The 21872-nt window shown below is 35.1% G+C and overlaps 1 protein-coding gene and 1 pseudogene across 4 annotated transcripts; one reads left to right on the forward strand and one right to left on the reverse strand.

The window, feature by feature from the left end:
• Positions 1 to 45: 45 nt before the first annotated feature.
• Positions 46 to 4943, reverse strand: LOC110770357 (putative disease resistance RPP13-like protein 1 pseudogene; annotated as a pseudogene). 2 transcript variants are annotated; one of them, XR_015833585.1, is made up of 2 exons: positions 4784 to 4943; positions 46 to 4604 (listed from the first exon to the last, which is right to left on the reverse strand). The product of XR_015833585.1 is annotated as a putative disease resistance RPP13-like protein 1 pseudogene, transcript variant X2 (transcript). The 2 variants fall into 2 exon arrangements; XR_015833584.1 differs by lacking the exon at positions 4784 to 4943 and having other exon boundaries at positions 46 to 4762.
• Positions 4944 to 13109: 8166 nt separating this feature from the next.
• Positions 13110 to 20338, forward strand: LOC110770360 (SNF2 domain-containing protein / helicase domain-containing protein / F-box family protein). 2 transcript variants are annotated; one of them, XM_021974483.2, is made up of 9 exons: positions 13114 to 13903; positions 14724 to 17336; positions 17428 to 17641; positions 17737 to 18024; positions 18118 to 18177; positions 18287 to 18417; positions 18681 to 18795; positions 18867 to 19013; positions 19964 to 20338. In XM_021974483.2, exons 1-8 carry the CDS (start codon positions 13359 to 13361, stop codon positions 19008 to 19010), a joined length of 4110 nt encoding a protein of 1369 aa, XP_021830175.2. In that variant the 5' UTR covers positions 13114 to 13358; the 3' UTR covers positions 19011 to 19013; positions 19964 to 20338. The 2 variants fall into 2 exon arrangements, 1 of the variants encoding a protein (XP_021830175.2); XR_015833819.1 differs by lacking the exons at positions 18681 to 18795; positions 18867 to 19013; positions 19964 to 20338 and having other exon boundaries at positions 13110 to 13903; positions 17737 to 17918; positions 18287 to 18366.
• Positions 20339 to 21872: the final 1534 nt, after the last annotated feature.

Below are 21872 nucleotides of genomic sequence, written 5' to 3' on the forward strand. Positions count from 1 at the left end.
GTCCGTAATGAAATTTACAGTGCATATCAGAATTCAAGTACCAAGTCATTACACGGCCCAATCTAAGAACTGCCTTTTGAAGGATTTCATTCTTTCATGTTAAACGTGATTATAAAAAAGCAGAACAAATAAGTAATCGTTATTATCAACCCTCAACTGATCTTGATCTCTCTTTCGGTTTGTTGTTAACCTTCAATCTCAATTAGGCTACTGCAAGCTTAACCTAATGTTCGAGACAAATCAGTGAATGAATCTCTTGCATTAGCTGATCATTTCTACATACAGAATCTCAGTTTTGGACATCCCAAAATTTTACACAAAACCGCTGGTCAGAGGATATCCCAAAATTTCAAAATTTTGAAGCATCTTGGGTTGCTCCTCTTCGGAAAAAGTTTGAATTCTGTCACATTCTGATATCTCGAGATTATCAAGAGAGGTGAGATTATTGAGTCTTCTGGGAAGGAATTCAAGATTTGGCAGTCGATGAAGTTGAAGAGATGATAAACTGGTAGGCAACAACCAATCCTCTGGAAAGGACACCAGCCCTTGACAACCACCAAAGGCAAGGCTGTTGAGACAAGTGAGTCTGTGCAGCCCCCACTCAAATGAAGGCTTGAAATTCTCGCAGTCCAAGATTGACAGCGACAATAGATTGGTTGGTAATCCACCCTCTGGAAATGACACAAGATTAGAGCAACTCTCTATGCATAGTTCTTGAAGGGATGTGAGGCTGTGCATACGATTTGGTAGGGACTTGAGGCTTCCACAACCAGAAATTTTAATTGATTGCAGCATGGAGTTTGGCAGGCCAAATTCCGCGATAGACTGGAGAAGTGGACACTCAGTAACTTCCAAGTGATGGAGATGCACAAGGTTGTGTAGGCCATCAGGTAACAACCGGAAGTGGGCGCAGTTGTTGATGATCAGCTGTTTAAGGTTCATGACCATTGCAGATGTTACTGCAGGGAGACCGAAAGTACCTTTCGGAAAGGAGGTAACAGAATGACACCCAGAAATCTTTAGAATTTCAAGACAAGTGTTGTTGTGAATCATATCCTTGGGAAGGCACTCCAAATTTATGCAGTCTTTTATTTCAAGTTGTTTAAGTGTACTAGGAAGCTCCCCTCTTGGTAAAGACTTCAGAGAAGAACAATCTTCAATTACCAGATACTCAAGTGGAAACAGCAACTTGTTACTGTTTTGCATCTTCCACTCAGGTAGGAATTGTAATGCCTCACAATCCTTGATCTCAAGGCCTCTAAGCATGGATGGCAAGCCTGTTCCAGGAAAAGACACAAGCGAGGGACATCCTGAGACTTTAAACTCCTTGAGAGATGACAGTTTGTGCAAGCATTGTGGCAGCTCATGTAAGAATGGACATCCTAAAATTTCCAAGCGTTTGAGGTGCAACAGGTTGGGAAATCCAATCTCATTAGACAAAGTGGTAATCTCACTGAAATGTGCAATCTGCAACTCTTCAAGAGCCGTCAAGTGTTGCAGAAACCCTTCAGGTAGAGATGGTATCTGTGGAATTTGATTCAAATGCAAGTGGGTAACTGAGGTAAGTCCAACTATATTTTGTAGTACCCCCTTGTTGCACTTTTCAAATTCCAACTCCCGGATTGAAGGGAGTTTGGGCAGTTCTGCTAATTCTTGACATTCATTTATCTCGAGTACTTGCAGAGAAAGAAAGAGGCTAGGTAACTCCTTCAAGTTGGGACATGTCCATATAGAAAGTTCGCAGAGGTAAGGGAATTCTGTGCCTTGTTCTAAGCTGTCGTAAGCTCTTGAAAGGTTTGGAAGGGCAATCAATTCTTCACAGCACTTAATTTTCATTTCCCTCAAGACAGAAAAGTGTTGTGAGAACTTTCTTAGCTTTGGACAGTTAAGAATTTCAATCTTCTGCAGGCGACAGAAGTCTTCCCTGCCTTCAACCCCAGAGGATGACCAATCCTCCCAGTTTATCATGTTGTCAAACTTTAGAGTCTCCAATGACAGAAATGGAAGGATAGGAGAATTACAGTCGCCATAGAACTCAGGTCCTATACTTTTTATCCCCTCCATTCCTTCAACAATGAGGTCTTTTAGTGAAGGTAGTTGTCCAAGTGCTGGTATTTGCATACACTTCTTACAATCACTAAGCTTTAAAAATATGATATTGGAGAACAATGGAGACTCAATCCAACCAGGAAATCTTGTGCCTCCATAATCTTTGATTGTAACTCCTTTTATATTTGTATGAGGTTGAAGCATCTCAAGGACAACCATTTCAACTCTTTCATCTCTTGAATCATCCAAAATCCTTGGTCTCAATCTTAACTCAATGGCTTCTTGCGTATAAGCATCCATGGTTTCCTTAAAACTTGGAAATCTTGCAACACTTTGACCTCTGATGCTGAGATCTTCTAGGTTGCTATGTCGTTGTGGCATGTTAGGAGTTTCCCTCTCATCTGTATCAGTGAGTGAATAATCGAAACTGTTGCTCCATTGGAATACCAAGTGATCAAGTTCCTCCTTTCCCTTCATATTAGCCTCCATTGCATCTACAAAATTCACAACATTCTGTAGTCCAGAAATGAGAAGTGATCCCTTAAGTTGCAGCATGTCCCTCAAGTCTCTAATTCCCCATCCACTGTCTCTGCACACCATAAACTTAGACAAGGTCTGGAGATTCTTCAGTCTACACATTCGCGGTGGCATCTCTTTTAATCTGCTTCCAGTAATATGAAGATGACGTAGGCTTGTTAGGTTCCCCATCTCTTCTGGCAACTTAGTGAGAGAGCGGCATTCCACTAATAACAAAGTTTGTAAATTGCAAAGCAAACTTATTGAATCAGGCAACCTTTCAATTGCAGTGCGAGAAAGGTCCAGATAACGTAGATGTTTTAAATTTCCTATTGTATCTGGCAATTCAGTAATACGACAGGCATTGAAAGACAACACTCGTAGATATCGTAACCTTGGCAGCAGATCACAAGGAACTTTATTAGCCAAATAGCTGACTCCAATTCCATCAGTTGGATCAAATGAAAGGAAGGTGCGTAAGTACTCAAGTCTGCTGAAGGACTCAAACCTTGTATTTACCTCACGCTGACGACGAATATATGAAGAATGACGAGCCTTCTCAAACGCTTCACTGGCCATCTTATCCTCCAACCTGAAACAAAATTCTCCATAAACAAATTGAGCTAGCTCTTTCATGAGGTTGTGCATTATAAATCGTGATGTATCGTGAATTGATTGTTGAAAGAATGATCTGGATACCAGCTCCTGAAAATACTCACACCCAACAGCTTCCAATTTTTTATTTCCTTTAGGTTGCTCAAGAAAACCTTCTGCCATCCATAACAAAACAACTGAATCCGTGTCAAATTCAAATTCCATTGGGAACAAGGAACAATATGCGAAACACGGCTTCAGATGTGCAGGAAGGTGATTGTAGCTTAATCTTAAAGTTTGAAGGATGTTACTTTCATCATCTGGTAGATCCCATATTTTCCTACTCAATATGTCTTTCCATTCATCTTCTTCCATTCTAGGATGCAATAGGATTCCAAATCTTTTCACTGCCAAGGGCAAGCCATCACACCTTTTGACAATCTCCTTACCGATAGCCTCAAAATTAACATCTACGATTCTATTCTCAAATGCTTGACTCCTGAACAATAACCAACAATCTTCAAATGACAAACCTCTTAAATTGTGAGCTTGAACCGTACCCATGCTTGATGCAACATCACTATTCTGTGTTGTTACTATTATCTTGCTTCCACTTTTACCTGATTTCAATGGAATACACAAGAGATCCCAATCATTATTTCTCTTGTTCCAAACATCATCCAAAACAAGCAAGAATCTCTTTCCAGCCAATTTCTCTTTCAAACAAACTTGAAGTAGATTCAAGTCATCAAGATCTACTTTTTCTGAACTCACTGACTCCAGAATTGTTTTTGTCACCCTCACTGCATCAAAATGATCAGATACAAACATCCAAATTCTCAAATCGAAATGCTCGTCCACTCTATCATCATTGTAAACTAGTTGAGCAAGAGTTGTCTTACCAATACCACTCATCCCAACTATAGGAACTACACCAATTTTACTACTAGTTGGTTCATCACATAACAGAACTCGAATTATCTCCTCTTTATCACAGCTCCTGCCATAAACACACGATTCGTCTACCAAAGAAGTTGTTGGTAATCTATTTCTAAAGCCAAACAACCTGCCTCCAACATTCTCTTTCAAACCCAAGACATTTTTATATCTGGCAATCAATTCTAGCCTCTCAATTATCTTTACCAATTTATATTCTATCCCTCTACTAGATGGACTGAGAGAGGTGGAAATATGTTTCCAATTCCATACCTTATTTGTGGGGGCCTGAGATTCAGCTGCTATCTTACATGCCAACGCTTCGCTAGCGAGCTCATCTAGCATGTCCTCTGCATCATATAGAGCATCTTTGGTCATGTGCAGCCATTTCTGCACTGCATGGTTGTGAAACTGCTTGTCCTCAGCATCATGAAGCAAAGTAGTAACAGTCAGCAGAGTGACCTTCAACTTGTCCAGCAGGTCATCATATTTCCTGCCACATAGTAAGCCTACAAATTCATTGGAAGCCAATCTATCAAACAAAACTTGAAGAAACGCAGAGAGAAAGGCCTCTCCAATTGCCATGTTGCTGATGGTTTCTATATCCAGAGAGACCAAAGTGAAGAGAAGGCAAACAGAATTATGCAAGTGCATAATTAAAAGTTTTTTTTTAATTCTTGGAACCCACCTGTCGGCTGCCAGTGACGACTTTTGAGTCAACACATGTACAGATGTTCTTGCTAAATGGGATCTTTTAATAAAGATGATGACCAAGCTCACCCCAGAAACTGTAAACAAATGTAAAGCAAGATGCCTTCACCATAAATTTATGTAGTATCATAGAAATACCTTCAATTAGGGAATAGCATATGAAAAAAAGTACTAAAAGGTTTTCTCCGTTGAATCTTGAATTTTTACATTTTTTTTTTTCTTATTATGGATTTTTTTTTTATACAAAAGATATTGGGGGAGGGTGATTTGAACGCAGGAAGTCGGGCGATGGATAACTACTCTTAACCACTTGAACTACAAATCTCTTAATTTCCCTTTCTAATTTTTGTGACACCTTTCCATTCCACACGCTTTTGATATTTATAAAAAGAAAGGGTTTTTAACTGCAATGATATCCTTGGATAAAATAAAATAAAAAATAAAAAAATGCAATGATACCCAAGTTTCATTTTGAATAGCCTCACGGCTATACTATTTCTTTCTTAAGAAAATAAGAAAAAAGGACCCTCATAGTTGCATTAGTTTATACTTTATAGATATTAATTTGGTATAGCCATGCAGCTATACAAGTAAAATGTGTACATGTTTTATTCGGCAAAATTTTGGCAAATTACAACTTAAAAGTTTAGCCACTATAATATATGAGAATTATTTGTATAATATGTGAATTTTTTGCGTATTATTGAAAATTTTGTAAAAAATACGTGTATTAAATATGAAAAATATGTACGTACATATTCAATACGAGTATTGTATGTTTGGCTTTTCAAAAACGTGAATTTTACCAAGTTTTTAAGATGTATACAAAGCACGGATATATTATTGAAAAATAGGTACGTATGTGTATAATACAGTATTAAACATGAAAGTGCTAAATTCTTTATACGGGTAATAACTCTGGAAAAGTTAAAAATTCAAAGGGGACAATAGAGACTCGGGTAATGGCTAGTAATGGATAATGTTATAAACTTCTCTTATCGAGAAACGAAAATCAGGGAAAAAAATTTAAAAGAAAAAGAGAATCCTAGTATTTATAAATAAAGCGTATAGCCCCTCGGCTATATTATTTACCGAGTATAGCCGCGCGGCTATAATAGTTTGGAAAATACGAAAGAGGCTATACTCGCCTTTTTTAATTTATTTAGTTTTTAAAATAGTATAGCCGCTCGGCCATACTCGGTTTTTTATTTATTTATTATAAAGGATTATTCGCAGCAATGGTCCCTCAACTATACCCCAAGTTACACTTTGGTCACTCAACTCAAAAATTAGTTGCAAAAGTCACTCAATTAGGTGTTTTGTTGCACCGTTAGTCCTACCGTCAAGTCTCTCTAACGGTAGGGACTAATGGTGCAATACAACACCTAATTGAGTGACCAAAATGTAACTCTGAGTATAGTTGAGGGATCATTGCTACAAATAATCTTAACTGAAAAGTCATATTTGCCCATCAATAATCTAAGAGATGCTTCCCACGTCATCATTTTAAACAGAAAAAGTAACATACTTGACGGTAGGACTAACGGTGCAACAAAACACCTAATTGAGTGACATCTGCAACTAATATTTGAGTTGAGTGACCAAAGTGTAACTTGGGGTACAGTTGAGGGACCATTGCTGCGAATAACCCTATTATAAACTAGTATAGCCGATCGGCTATACTCGCGTTTTTTATTATTTATTTTTTTAAATAGTGTAGCCGCCTGGCTATACTGTTTTTGACACGTGGTCTCCTCATCGCTAGGTGCTAGGCGCTAGGCGGGTCCTTTTTTTAATATATTTTATATATATAGTATAGCCGCGAAGCTGTACGCTTCTTTTTTTATTTATTCAGTTTTTAAAATAGTATAGCCGGCCGGCTATACGCGTATATTTAATAGTATAGCCGTTTGGCTATACGCTTTTATTTATTTATTTAGTTTTATATATAGTATAGCCGCGTGGCTAGACGCTTTGATTTATTTATTTTATTTATTTATAAAATAGTATAGCCGATCGGCTATACGCTTTATATATATACTGGAATCCTTTTTCTTTCTTTTTTTAGATAATTTATTTTCCCCGATTTTCATGTTCACATAATAGTAGTTTAGAGCATTATCCATTACTATTAGGGCATTACGTGAGTCTCTATTATCCCCTTTTGATTTTTAACTTTTCTAGAGTTATTACCCATATAAAGAATTTAGCATTTTCACCTTTAATACTCGTATTATACACATAAGTAATTAATTTTCAATAATACATCCGTTTTCTGTACACGTCTTAAACACTCGGTAAAATAATATATATTAAAATATTATATAGTGGGCGAACTTTTTAGTTAAAATTTACCAAAATTTTGAAGAATAAAACACTTACGTATTTTATTCATATTTTTCTCGTTCAGTGTTTTACTAACTATTAATGAATTTAGTAGCACTCGAGAAAATGAGGTAGATAAAAGACAAACATTCCCACCAAAAAAAAAAAAAAAGAAGAAAAAATTGAACTCTAAGATTGATTTACTGTGAAATTTCTCTATCTTCAATATATGCTTTATATATGTTGAAACTAGCAAATTAATATCTGTAAACTAATGCAACTAGGAAGGTCCTTTTAGAAAAACAAAATATATAGCCGTGCGGCCATACTCGTTTTTTTTATTATTTATTTTTTAAAACAGTATCGTCGTACGGCTACACTTGTGTTTTTTTTTTAAATAAAAAATTACCGCCGCACGACTATACTCAGGTTTTTTATTATTTATTATTTAAACTAGTATAGCCGCGCAGCTAAAGATTTATATATATATATATATATATATATATATATATATATAGTATAGCCGGGCGGCTGACTTTTTTTTAAAATTTGTTTAGTTTTTAAAATAGTATAGCCGCACGGCTATAATCGTGTTCGGTATTTATTTATTTATTTATCGACATAAGTAATTATTTTTCAATAATACATCCGTTTTCTCTACACATCTTAAACACTCGGTAAAATAATATATATTAAAATATTACAACTTAAAAGTTTGGCCACTAGATAATATGAGAATTATGTGTATAATATGTGAATTTTTATAATCGTGTTCGGTATTTATTTATTTATTTATCGACATAAGTAATTATTTTTCAATAATACATCCGTTTTCTCTACACATCTTAAACACTCGGTAAAATAATATATATTAAAATATTACAACTTAAAAGTTCGGCCACTATATAATATGAAAATTATGTGTATAATATGTGAATTTTGTGTGTATTATTGAAACTTTTGTAAAAAAAAAATACGTGTATTAAATATGAAAAATACATGTGTACATGTTCAATAAGAGTGTTGTACGTTTGCTTTTTAAAAAATTAGAAAAAAAAAACGAGTATAGCCGTTCAGCTATACTATTTCTTTTTAAAAAAATTTAAACAACCGAGTTCAGCCGATCGGCTATACTATTTCTTAAAAAACAAATTAAAAAACCGAATGTAGCCGGGCGGCTGTACTATTTCTTTTTCAAAAATTAGGAAAAAACCGAGTATAATAAAAAGAAAAAAGAAAAAAGGACCCTCCTAGTTGCATTAGTTTATATTTTATAGATATTAATTTGGTATAGTCGTTCAGCTATACAAGTAGAATGCGTACATGTTTTATTCGTCCAAATTATGGCAAATTACAACTTTAAAGTTCGGCCACTATATAATATGAGAATTATGTTAATTTTCTGTTTATTATTGAAAATTTTGTAAAAAATATGTGTATAAGGCACATCACCCCTTCTCCGTTGGTCGATGTGGGATGTTACAACTATAATATATGAGAATTATGTGTATAAAACGTAAATTTTGTGTGTATTATTGAAAATTTTATATAAAAAATAGGTGTATTATATATGAAAAGTACATACCTACGTGTTCAATACAAGTATTTGCTTTTAAAAAAATTAGGAGAAAACCGAGTATAGTCACACGGCAGTACTATTTCTTTTTGAAGAAAATTTAAAAACTGCGTATAGCCGCTCGGCTATACTATTTCTTTTTAAAAAATTAGAAAACACCGAGTATAGCCGGCCAGCTATACTATTTAATATAAAACAAAAAATAATTAATATATACTTTATAGATATTAATTTGGTATAGCTGAGCGGCCATACGAATAAAACGTACGTGTTTTATTCGGCAAAATTTTGGCAAATTACAACTTAAAAGTTCAGCCACTCTATAATATTTAAATATAATTTTTTACAACTTTTTAATATATATTATTTGTATTCAATAATATGTGAGAATATGTGTCTATACTATTTCTTTCTAAAAAAAATAAAATAGGAAAAAACCTCGTATAGCCGCCCGTCTATACTATTTAATTAATAATAAAAAAAGCACCCTCCTAGTTGCATTAGTTTATACTTTATAGACATTAATTTGGTAAAGCCGACCGGCTATACGAGTAAAACGTACATGTTTTATTCGTCAACTTAAAAGATCGGCCACTTATAAGATTTTATATTAATTTATTTAAATATTTTAATATATATTATTTGTATTCAATAATATGGGAGAATAAGTGTATAATACGTCAATTTTGTGTGTATTACTGAAAATTTTATATAAAAAAATACGTACGTATGTGTTCAATACGATTATTGTACTATTTCTTTTTGAAAAAATTCAAAAAACCCGAGTATAGCCGCCCAGCGGTACTGTTTCTTTTTAAAAAAAATTAGGAAAAAATAGAGTATAGCCGGTCAGCTATACTATTTATTTCTAAAAAAAGAAAAAATGACCCTCCTAGTTGCATTAGTTTATACTTTATAGATATTAATTTGGTAGCCGCGTGGCTATACAAGTAGATATTTCATTCGGCAAAATTTTGGCAAATTACAACTTAAAAGCTCGGCCACTATATAATAAGAGAATTATCCGTATAATATGTGAATTTTGTATGTATTATTGAAAATTTTGTAAACAATATGTCTATTAAATATGAAAAATATGTACGTGCATGTTCAATACGAGTCTTGTACGTTTGCTTTTTAAAAAATTAGGATAAAACCGAGTATAGCCGTTCGGCTATACAAATAAAATGTACGTGTTTTGTTAAGTAAAATTTTGGCAAATTACAATTGAAAAGTTTGGCCACTTTATAAAATTTTAATATAAAATTTTAAATTTTTTTAATATATATTATTTGTATTCAATAATATGTGTATAATACGTGAATTTTGTGTATATTACTGAAAATTTTGTAAACAAATACGTGCATACATGTTCAATACAAGTATTGTACTATTTATTTTAAAAAAAATTCAAAAAACCCATGTATAGTCGCCCGGTTGCACTATTTCTTTTTTGAAAAATAAGGAAAAAACAGAGTATAGCCGGGCGGCGATACTATTTTTTTCTTTAAAAAAAAAATTGACCCTCCTAGTTGCATTAGTTTATACTTCATAGATATTAATTTTGTATAGCCGCACGGCTATACAAGTAAAATGTGTGCGTGTTTTATTCGGCAGGATTTTGGCAAATTACAACTTAAAAGTTTGGCCACTAAGGGTATTGTACGTATGCTTTTTAAAAAATTAGGAAAAAACCTCGAATAGCGGTGGATATACTATTTCCTTTTTTAAAAAATTAGGGGAAAAACCGAGTATAGCCGTGCGGCAATACTATTTCTTTAAATTTTTTTTGAAAAAACCGAATGTAACCGCGCGGTTGTACTATTTCTTTTTCAAAAATTAGGGAAAAAATCGAGTATAGCGGCCTGGCTGTAGTATTTAATAAAAAGAAAAAAGAAAATAGTTGCATTAGTTTATACTTTATAGATATTAATTTGGTATAGATGCGCGGCTATACAAGTAAAATGCGTACATGTTTTATTCGGCAAAATTTTGGCAAATTATAACTTAAAAGTTCGGCCACTATATAATAAGAGAATTATCCGTATAATATGCGATTTTTGTATGTATTATTGAAAGTTTTGTAAACAATACGTGTTTTAAATATGAAAAATATGTACGTACATGTTCAATAAGAGTATTGTACATTTGCTTTTTTAAAAATTAGGAAAAAATTGAGTATAGCCGTGCGGCTATACTATTTATAAAAAAAAATTAGGAAACAAACCGTGTATTCTATTTCTTATTAAAAAAAACCGAATATACCAACTCGGCGGTACTATTTCTTTTTTGAAAATTAGGTCAAAACCTAGTATAGCCACTCAGCTATATGAATAAAACGTACGTGTTTTATTCGATAAAATTTTGGCAAATTACAACTTAAAAATTCGGCCACTATATAATATTTTAACGTAATTTTTAAATTTTTTTAATATATATTATTTGTATTCAATAATATCTGAGAATATGTGTATAACACGTGAAGGTTTTGTGTATTATTGAATTTTAAAAAAAAAATACGTATGTGCATGTTCAATACGAGTATTGTATTATTTATTTTATAAAAAAATTCAAAAAAACCGAGTATAGCCGGACGGCTGTACTATTTATTTTTAAAAAATTAGGAGAAATCGGAGTATAGCCGCACTGCATTACTATTTCTTTATAATAATAAAAATTAGAAAAACCGAGTATAGCCGACCGGATATACTATTTCTTTCTAAAAAAAATTAGGAAAAAACCTAGTGTAGCCGGCCGGCTATACTATTTAGTATAGAAAAAAAAGAAAAAAGGACCCTCCTAGTTGCATTAGTTTATACTTTATAGATATTAATTTGGTATAGCGGCATGGCTATACGAATAAAACGTACGTGTTTTATTCGGCAAAATTTTGGCAAATTACAACTTAAAAGTTCTGCCACTATATAATATTTTAAATTTTTTTAATATGTTATTATTTGTAATTTTGTATTCAATAATATGAGTATAATACGTGAATTTTGTGTGTATTATTGAAAATTTTCTAAAAAATACATATGCACATGTTCAATATGAGTATTGTACTATTTCTTTTTTAAACAATTCAAAAAAACCAAGTATAGCCGCCAGGCTTTTTAAAAAATTAGGAAAAAGCCGAGTATAGCCGCCCGGCTATACTATTTAAAAAAAAGAAAAAGAAAAAAGCACCCTCCTTGTTTCATTAGTTTATACTTTGTAGATATGAATGTGGTATAGCCGGGCGGCTATACAAGTAAAATGTACGTGTTATATTCATCAATATCGGCCCTATATAATATTTTAATATAATTTATTTAAATATATATATATTTTAATATAATTTATTTAAATATATATATATATATATATATAATTTGTATTCAATAATATGTGAGAATATGTGTATAATACATGAATTTTGTGTGTATTATTGAAAATTTTATAAAAAATACATGTATTAAATATGAAAAATACATACGTACATGTTCAATAAGAGTATTGTACTATTTCTTTTTTTTTTTTTTTTTAAAAAATTTAAAAATCTGAGTATAGCTACTCGGATGTACTATTTCTTTTAAAAAAATTAGGAAAAAACCGCATATAGCCGACTGTGTTTTATTCGGCAAGCCGCACATAGTTGCATTAGTTTATACTTTATGGATATGAATTTGGTATAGCTGCGCATCTATACAAGTAAAACGCGTACGTGTTTTACAACTTAAAAGTTCGGCCACTATATAGTATGAGAATTATGTTTATAATATGTAGATTTTGTGTATATTATTGAAAATTTTGTAAAAAATAAGTGTATTAAATATGAAAAGTACATATTTACACAAAAGACATGATTCTTGTTGGATAATTAAATAAAAAATAATCTTGAATGTTTTTTTCCTTTTTTTTTTAGTTGAATGGATGTTTTTTTAGAGAATTGCGATAATGTTTAATATTGACTCTAAAAAAGACATGAATCTCTCAATAAGACGAAAGACACAACGACATTCCTCAAAACAAATATGATGGTAGGTCTCTCCAATCAAATTTTCTGGACTTAGACATCCTTTTAGGCTTTACTAAAACAATAAAATTTAAAACTTCGGGCCTTTTTTTCATTGCCCATAATGCTGGAGACATTAATTTATGAGAAAAATGTTACTTCATGTAGTTTCCTTATCAGATTTTTTACTTTCGTTCATTTGATTTTAATTATCGTGATTTGTTGTATATAATTTAATATCCATCAAAATTCGAGGAGAAGTCCAAATTTCGGTTCAAAATACTCCACACAAGAGAGACATGCTTATTCCATTACAAAAATTGGACAAAAATTTAGACATAGCCTTAAAAGTGGAAAATCCGACAAACTACAACTTTCGGATATTAATTAATTAAGAAGAGAGTGCGTTCCCAAATCCTCCCTAAATTGGACTTACCTTTACAAATCTACCAAATGGGGCAACAAAGCAAGCCCTTACCCGAAAAGCAGACCCCAACAGTTTCCCTGTTCAATTCAATTCAATATTCGTTATTCAAACACACTGATTTATCAACCAATGTGCCTTCGCCCGCACTCCCAACCCTAACCAATTGCATGCACTAATTTTCTTTTTTAGATTCTTCTCAATCTCTGTAAATCCATCCCTGTGTCAATTCCATGGAGGAGCAGGAGGATACGGTGTCGTTCTCCGACCACAAGCTCTGCGGTTTCCTCTGTGCCGTTCTCACTGTTACTTCCCCGGACCACCCTGATCTCCGCCAAATCTTACCTTTCGGCACCCGCTTCCAATTCTCCCAAACCGGCGTGAGTTTCGCGTCACGAAACGATGTCGTCCTATCTCCCATTGACGAAAACCCCAACGCCGATGATTCGACGAATAATGATTCGGAGCAATGCGAGGCTTCCTCTTCTTCGGAGTTGGGGAAGAAGAGGAAGGCCCCGGAGGTCTCGAAGAAGATAGGAATGCGGAAGAGGAGTATAGGGCTGGTGAATGGGAGCATAAGCGTGGTCCACCAGCTTCACTCTTTGGTTATGAACAAGTGCTTGATGATCGATGCTCGATTGGTTCGGGTTGAGGCCGGTGCCAATGGAGAAGTCAGGGCTGTTTTGCTGGTTGATGTCTATCTCCCAATTGCATTATTGTCTGGTTGGCAGTTCCCGAGGTCCGGCTCCGTTGCCGGTGCTCTGTTCCGACATTTGAGGTGACATGCAAGACGTCACTCTTTTGTTTTTCTTAATATATATGCGTTTATATATCTATATCTGTGTATATCAATTAGATGTTGATTAGCTAGTTGGGAAATGTTGAATGTTAGGAGAGAAATAAACTTTGACATGTTAGACTCTCCTCACTTAGACACTTAGACAGTCATCCTGATTTACATTCCGGCACGAAACATTACCTTATATTTATATATGGAATTAGACATTTGTACTTGATAAAACAACATGGATTAATGAGAGTTCCTCATTTACATTCCGGCAAGAAACATTACCATATATTTATATATGAAATTAGATATGTATACTTAAGAAAACAACATAAATTAATGAAAGTTTCTCACCAGTGAGGTGTCAGTATCACATTGGTGTGAGTTGGTTAAACAACTTAAGTTATCGTTGATGGTAATCATTGGTTTACACCCCAGAAATAGGATGTCCCTTGCCATTCACCTGTGTCTACGTTTGTCTTTTCTAATATTAATATGCCGGTACAGAGCACTGGTTGGCATGTGTACAATTTAGGTTTTGATTGGCCAGCTGAAGAGAGATGATGTGTGCTTGTTATGCCTTGTTATGAATCCTAGTTATTCTTGTCTGTTGCAGTATCTCCTTGACACAATTTCACTTGCCTTAACTAAGAAAATGGTTGTTGCAGTTTTCAATTTGTTTTCCTTTTATTATTTATATGTTTTACTGCAGTTGGTTTATTCAGATTCAGTGAAGGGTCCTTTACCCAACAATTGAAAACCTCTATATCATTCTTCTCACCCTAACAAGTTCAACAACATCACTTTGCAGTTCTGATTGGGGAGAGAGAAGCGCAATGCTCATCAATGGAGATTATCTCGAAAAGACTGTAGGAACAAATAGAAGCATATGGAATCTTTCAGATTGCCATGTTTTTGGTTGCAAGCTGCATCATAATTTCTCTGATTCTTCGAAGAAAAGGCTATTTGAGCTTCATGAAATTTTTCAGAGCTTACCTAGTGTTGCAACGACAGGCAAACCTAATTCTTCTAGAATACAGTCATCCGATGACTCTTGTAGATCTGGTATTTCGGAGATATCTGATGACATTTTACTTGGCATTCTTGCTGTGCTTAGCCCAATTGACCTTGTTAGGGTATCTGCAACCTGCCGCCATCTGAGACTGCTGGCTGTCTCAATCATGCCATGCATGAAACTTAAACTGTTTCCTCATCAGCAAGCAGCAGTTGAGTGGATGCTACAACGTGAGAGAAATGCTGACGTCTTGCCACATCCGTTGTACATGGCTTTCTCAACTGACGATGGATTTTCTTTCTACATAAACACCATATCTGGGGAAATAATCACTGGGGTGGCTCCCACTGTCAATGATTTTCACGGGGGAATGTTCTGTGATGAGCCTGGATTAGGCAAGACTATAACTGCTCTTTCCCTTATTCTGAAGACACAAGGAACACTGTCAAATCCACCAGATGGGGTACATGTTAACTGGTGTATGCATAATGGAGACCAGAGATGTGGTTATTATGAGCTTAATGGGGTTCATGCCACTGATAGGAACATGCTCTCGGAAAAGAGGGACATGGGTCAGAATGCTCAAAATATTCTTGGGTATTCCAAATACTACCGATCTAAAAGAGCTAGGGTACTTCTTGATGAGCAAATTCCAGGATTCAATAATTCATGTCCTGGACCTTCTGGTAAAGGAATAGAAACAGCAGCAGGTGCATACTCTGATCCAGCAATGCGTGTAGTTCGATGCACCAGAAATTTGAGTTGCATCAGTAAAAATCTTTTTCCCACATTTGAAGTAGCATCTAGCAAATCCAGAAAAAGAAAAGCAGGGGAAAACTCTAGTAGAATGAAGCATGTTTCTGATGGTCCAGGACATGTCACTCAGAAAAAGCGAGCTGGTATGCCACATGGACTTTCAAACAGTCATAAGAGGCTTGGGAAGGTTAATGGAGATAATTATGATTATAACGACACCTGGGTTCAGTGTGATGCTTGCTGCAAGTGGCGGAAGCTTCCAGAAAGTAGTAGTTCTGATGCTAGTGCAGCATGGTTTTGTAGCATGAATGCTGATCCTTTCTACCAGAGTTGTAGTGTTCCTGAAGAATCCTGGGATAATTGCCGGCCAATAACATATTTACTGGGATTTTACACAAAGGAGACATCCGGAGGAGAGGAACAAAACGTTTCTTTCTTCATTAGTGTACTTAAAGAGCATTATGCCTTGATAAACTCCATGACAAAGAAATCCCTAAATTGGTTGGCTAAACTTCCTTCTGACAAGCTCTCAGCAATGGAGACAATTGGTTTGCGAAGTCCTTTCATAAGCACCTGTGTAACGCCTGGTGAAGATGCCTATGGGTTTCAAAAAATATTTCAAGCATTTGGTCTCAAAAGAAGAGTAGAAAAGGGTGTTAATAGGTGGTATTACCCACGAAATCTTCACAATATGAGTTTCGACGTTGCTGCTCTCAGAATCGCTCTTTGTGCACCATTGGATTCAGTTAGGCTGTATCTTTCAAGAGCAACCCTAATTGTTGTTCCAACCAACTTAGTTGATCATTGGAAAACCCAAATCCAGAAGCATGTAAGGCCTGGTCAGCTACGGGTTTATGTTTGGAATGACCATAGGAAGCCTTCTGCACACAGTCTAGCTTGGGACTACGATGTTGTCATAACCACATTCAATCGTTTAAGTGCAGAGTGGGGCCCTCGTAAGAAAAGTGCATTGATGCAAGTGCATTGGCTTAGAGTCATGTTAGATGAGGGGCATACCCTTGGCTCAAGTCTTAGCTTGACAAACAAAATGCAGATGGCAGTTTCATTGATGGCTTCAAACCGTTGGATATTGACTGGAACTCCAACTCCTAATACACCCAACAGTCAGCTGTCGCATCTCCAACCATTGCTCAAGTTCCTTCATGAGGAAGCTTATGGGAAGAATCATAAGTCATGGGAAGCTGGGATTCTTAGGCCTTTTGAAGCAAAGATGGAAGAAGGACGATCTCGTTTGTTGCATTTACTGCATAGGTGCATGATTAGTGCAAGAAAGGTAGATTTGCAGACTATTCCACCCTGCATCAAGAAAGTTACTTTTCTTGATTTTACAGAGGAGCATGCAAGAAGTTACAACGAATTGGTAGTTACAGTGCGGCGCAATATATTAATGGCTGACTGGAATGATCCTTCTCATGTTGAGAGTCTTTTGAATCCAAAACAGTGGAAATTTCGAAGTACAACTATTGGAAATGTCAGACTATCTTGCTGTGTGGCTGGGCATATAAAAGTAACAGATGCTGGTGAAGATATTCAAGAAACTATGGATATTCTAGCTGAAGATGGTTTAGATCCCACGTCTGAGGAGTATGCTTTTATAAAATATAATCTCCTTTATGGTGGCAACTGTATAAGGTAATATTAGTTGTTGTCACTCCTGCCACAAAATTATAGATTTGCCAGAAAATTTTGATTTCTGATTATTGATTGCATTTTATTTTATTAGATGCAAGGAATGGTGTCGGTTACCTGTCATTACACCATGTAGGCATTTTTTGTGCCTTGATTGTGTTGGTTTGGACAGCGAAAGGTGTACATATCCTGGCTGTGGTCACTTATATGAGATGGAAACTCCGGATGCACTAACTCGGCCAGAAAATCCCAATCCTAAGTGGCCTGTTCCCAAAGATCTTATTGAGTTACAACCCTCATATAAACAGGCAAGCTTGACCCTCAAGACAAGTTAACTATTTTCATTTTGCTTTTTGTTTTTTTGGGACCAACTTTACCGATGTTTGCCTTTTGGTTTATGCAGGATAACTGGGATCCTGATTGGCAGTCAACATCTAGCAGTAAAGTCGCCTATGTTGTACAGAAATTGAAAGCACTGCAGGAAGCTAATAGCAATGTTGATTGCCCTCTGGATGACAACAATAATGCCATGCGCACTGACAATTTAGTTTGTCTGTCTGAGATGAGCAATTCAAAAGGACTGAGGCAAGTTCATGACTTTAAAAGGACCACCAAGACTCATGAAACAAATTTGGAAAAAGTTTTGGTATTTTCTCAATTTCTTGAGCATATACATGTTATTGAACAGCAGGTGACTATTGTATACCATACCCTGTTATGGATTTGTGTCGTTATGTGTGTTTGTACAAGTAATGGGATTTCAACTTCATTCTTTTTTTTTCAGTTGACCATTGCTGGTATTAAATATGCTGGGATGTATAGTCCAATGCATTCTAGCAACAAGGTACATGTTTTTTCCTCTTCTATTATATATTTTGTTTATTGTTGTATGCTCTTAGGTAATTCAAATTCTTATTTTTTGGTGTAAAACTAATTTACTTTCATTGGTTCAGATGAAGTCACTGGCGATGTTCCAGCATGATGCTAGTTGCACAGTTCTTTTGATGGATGGAAGTGCTGCACTGGGTCTCGATCTGAGCTTTGTAACACATGTATTTTTAATGGAACCAATATGGGACAGAAGGTTATCATTCTCAAATTCCTAATATCATGTTTCTATTTTTTTTTTCTAAAAAAAATATCACATGCCCATTTCACAAAAAATAAATAAATAACAACTCTGCTACTTGGAAAAGAACTTTCACTTTCTGTTCTAACCTGCCTATTTCACAGATCAAAGCTATTTATTTCATTCACTACATAGTTACTTTTAATAGTTTATAAATACCATAGTCAAAATGTTTCCCACATGACATTAATTTGTTCTGTTGGTTGAAACTTCTTTAGCATGGAGGAACAAGTTGTTAGTCGTGCTCATCGGATGGGTGCTACTCGTCCAATACATGTGGAAACTCTTGCAATGCGCGGTACAATTGAAGAGCAAATGCTGGAGTTCTTACAGGTAAACTCTAGCAATGGTTTCAGTTCGTGGTGTTTAACTTGTGAGCTATATACTTACTTATGTTGCTACAGGATGCTGATGAGTGCAGAAGATTTTTAAAGGAGGAGGTTGGAAAATCTGACCCTAAAGGGGCACGAACTCGCCGTTCATTACATGATTTTGCTGAGAGCAATTATCTGTCTCAAATTAGCTTTGTGCGGACAAATCCTATGTAAAAGGTTTGTGCATGATGTTTTGTGGCATATCATTGTGCTAGATCTCTGTGTAGTCATAGATTGAATTAGCATAAAATACACGCGCTGGCATTGGGACAGCAATCGTGGTTGACATTTGTGTTTTGTGAGGATAGTTTTATTGTTGGAAGTTTTCCCTCCCTCCCCTGTGTCTGTTGGATATGGAAAAATCTAGAATATAACTTTATGTGGTCAAATTTGGTAAACTTAAGGCATACATGCTTCTTGATGAGCAAAGAGTGGACTCTAGTATTGCACTGATCTTGCAAGTCCCGGCTCCACCCCTCTGTCTTCATTTAAAAAAGTAATTGTGATCTTACTGTTGAGTGTACTATGTATGAGTTTTTATCTACTCTAGATTCAACAGTGAGATCACAGTTAAGTAATTCTAATCACAAGGTGGTCACTATATGGAGGGTGTGCGGCCTTAGCTCTTATATGGACTGTTTGGTTGGAAATGAATAGATCTTTGATGCCAAGGAGGAAGTGGAAGCACCTTGGGATAGGATACGTTTTTTGTTTCTCCCTGGGCATCTTTGTCCAAACATTTTGGAGATATTCCATTTTAGTATAGTTTCTCTTGATTGGGGAGTTTTGACTTGAATGTAATTAGTCATTTTATTGGAAAGTTATTTGTTGCTATGAGAAGACGATTTACAGAAGAATTAACTTGGTGTGAAATATTGTTCTTTCAGCTTGCATCAGTCTTTCCTTTTCTTGTTTTCTTTTATTTATTTATTTATTTTAGTGTGGCCATGTATATGTAAACAACATTGGATAATCAAATGGGTGATTTTATATGGTGAATGAAATAATTGCTAACCTGTGGTTGTTTGAGACATTTACCAGAAGTTCTTCAATGTAGCATGTTTATTTAGTTTCTATCTACTTATTTTATGGTTCGGCTTGCTCATTTATTCTTCTTCCCTGTCCAGGAATTTGACCGTCATGTAACATAGTCGTCAAGAACATTTGAAAACTTTTGCATGGATAACCTGCCATTTTTGCTGGTATCTTGCCGATGCTGTTTTCCCTCAACAAGTCCCGCAATTGAATCAAATGCAGATCTTAGGACTCACTTGTGGAAAATCATCTTGTGCGAACAAATGGTGATTGGTCTTTGACCAACAAAGCCAACTTCGCTTCAGCTTTGTTTTTGGGAGCATCTTCTCGTAATTTTTTGATTGGGAATTGTATCATAGTAGTATGGCTTCTACAAGTGCTCAGGTCTATTATATTTATACATAAGGCCGGAAAAGAAAATGCTTGTAATGTTTATTGCCGATTAAATTTATTGTTTCATTCCATGATCCTAAATCGTTCCAAGGCTTTTTGCGTGTGGGTAGTTTGGAGGGCCGAAGCCCAAACAAAATCCTCAAAATATTGACCGTCTGGGAGATGCCACAGTGAGGGGAATTTTAGTGGGGGTTCAATGAGAGGGTTCAATGCAACCATTCAATCATTAAAAAAGTTTAAGTCCAATATTTTCTCTCATTGGATGGTGGGATTGAATCCTTCCCACAACCCCTCATTGTAGCATTATGTTCCCACAAAAGGAAGATCCACAAGAACATGACAACCCGGTACATTCTTACTTATAGATTGACTTGACCCGTTTAAAATGAAAAGAAAAAAGAGTTTTTAAAATCTTTTCTTTATATAAATAAATCAAACTTGGATAATAAAACAGTGCATAGAAACAAAAGGAGAAACCTTTTAACATTTTTGTATTACAGTCTCTTACCTATACGAACCTGAGACCTCTAGTATGCAAGCCAAGGTTTTTTTCCACGCGGCTAAACCCCGTTGACAAGACTTGCTTTTTTTAATTTAGAAATTTAGTGAAATACCCTATACTACACATAAAACTATAAATATACCCTAAACTATTTAGGGTATATAAACACACCCAAAATACACCCAAAAATCGACAGCTGTCGATTTTTGGATTCTGTGTATATGTTGGATTACGGTTTTGACCTTTTGGTTTGAATTTTGAGAAACAAGCCCAAAATTCGCCAGGTAGGATAGGAATGTCTTCAAATTTACGTTGCTGACTGAAAACTGTTTGGCAGCCTCGTGATTTTTGTTCCAGCAGATCGAATATTCCAAACGAGCGTCGTTCGAACGAAGCGATCTTCGTTCACCTTTTTCGAACGAAGCTCTGTATAATCTGGTTCCAGATCTCCTTTCTTTTTCGATTCTTCTGAGCTTGGTGTGAGCTGAGTTCTATTGCTTCATTCTTTGTTGAATTGGTGGTTTTTGGAGCGACATTGTGCTGCATGAGATTCGATTGGAGCTTGGTGCGATCTGCGATCTTCGATTTTGAGGTAATTGATTTTCTCTTGTGAATTCATATTCGATTTTTGAGGTATTCGATTATATTGTAGTATGATTTTTGGTGATTTCATGTTTGATTAATTAAGTTGCTAATTATGTTTTCGTTTTAAATTTTTGCAGTCTTGGAGTTTAAATTTGACATGCAGATCCAATTCTTCTTGATTTTATCCGTTTTTTTTTGTTATTGCTGATTTGGAGGTAAGCTATTGGATTTTCTGATTTCCTTCTAATTTGTACTTAGATATTCGTTTGAGTTTTAAATTGTGATTTTAATTTCTTTTTGTTTATAATTTGGATTGATTTCAGATTCTGTTTGGTTGTGGATTTGCTCGAGTTTTGGTTTGAGCTGCGGTTAGAAATTTGTGATATTCGATTTGGTTTTCATATTAATTGAGGTATGCTTTTTCAGTTGAATCTGAGTATATTCTTGCTTTTTCAGTGCTGTAACAGTATTTGTAGTTAGGAACAATGTTAATAAAAGGGAAAGAACTGTTCAATAAAGTT

This window comes from Prunus avium, chromosome 2 (assembly GCF_965620075.1).
Source record: "Prunus avium chromosome 2, drPruAviu1.hap1.1, whole genome shotgun sequence".
Taxonomy (NCBI): Eukaryota; Viridiplantae; Streptophyta; class Magnoliopsida; order Rosales; family Rosaceae; genus Prunus; species Prunus avium.

What these genes read in the sequence shown, in the direction of transcription:
- LOC110770360 (XM_021974483.2), top strand. Translation starts at nt 13,359, where the DNA reads ATGGAGGAGCAGGAGGATACGGTGTCGTTCTCCGACCACAAGCTCTGC. An exon ending in TACATGTTATTGAACAGCAG is followed by an intron (nt 18,025 to 18,117) that starts GTGACTATTGTA and finishes TTTTTTTTTCAG; the next exon opens with TTGACCATTGCTGGTATTAA. An exon ending in CAATGCATTCTAGCAACAAG is followed by an intron (nt 18,178 to 18,286) that starts GTACATGTTTTT and finishes TCATTGGTTCAG; the next exon opens with ATGAAGTCACTGGCGATGTT.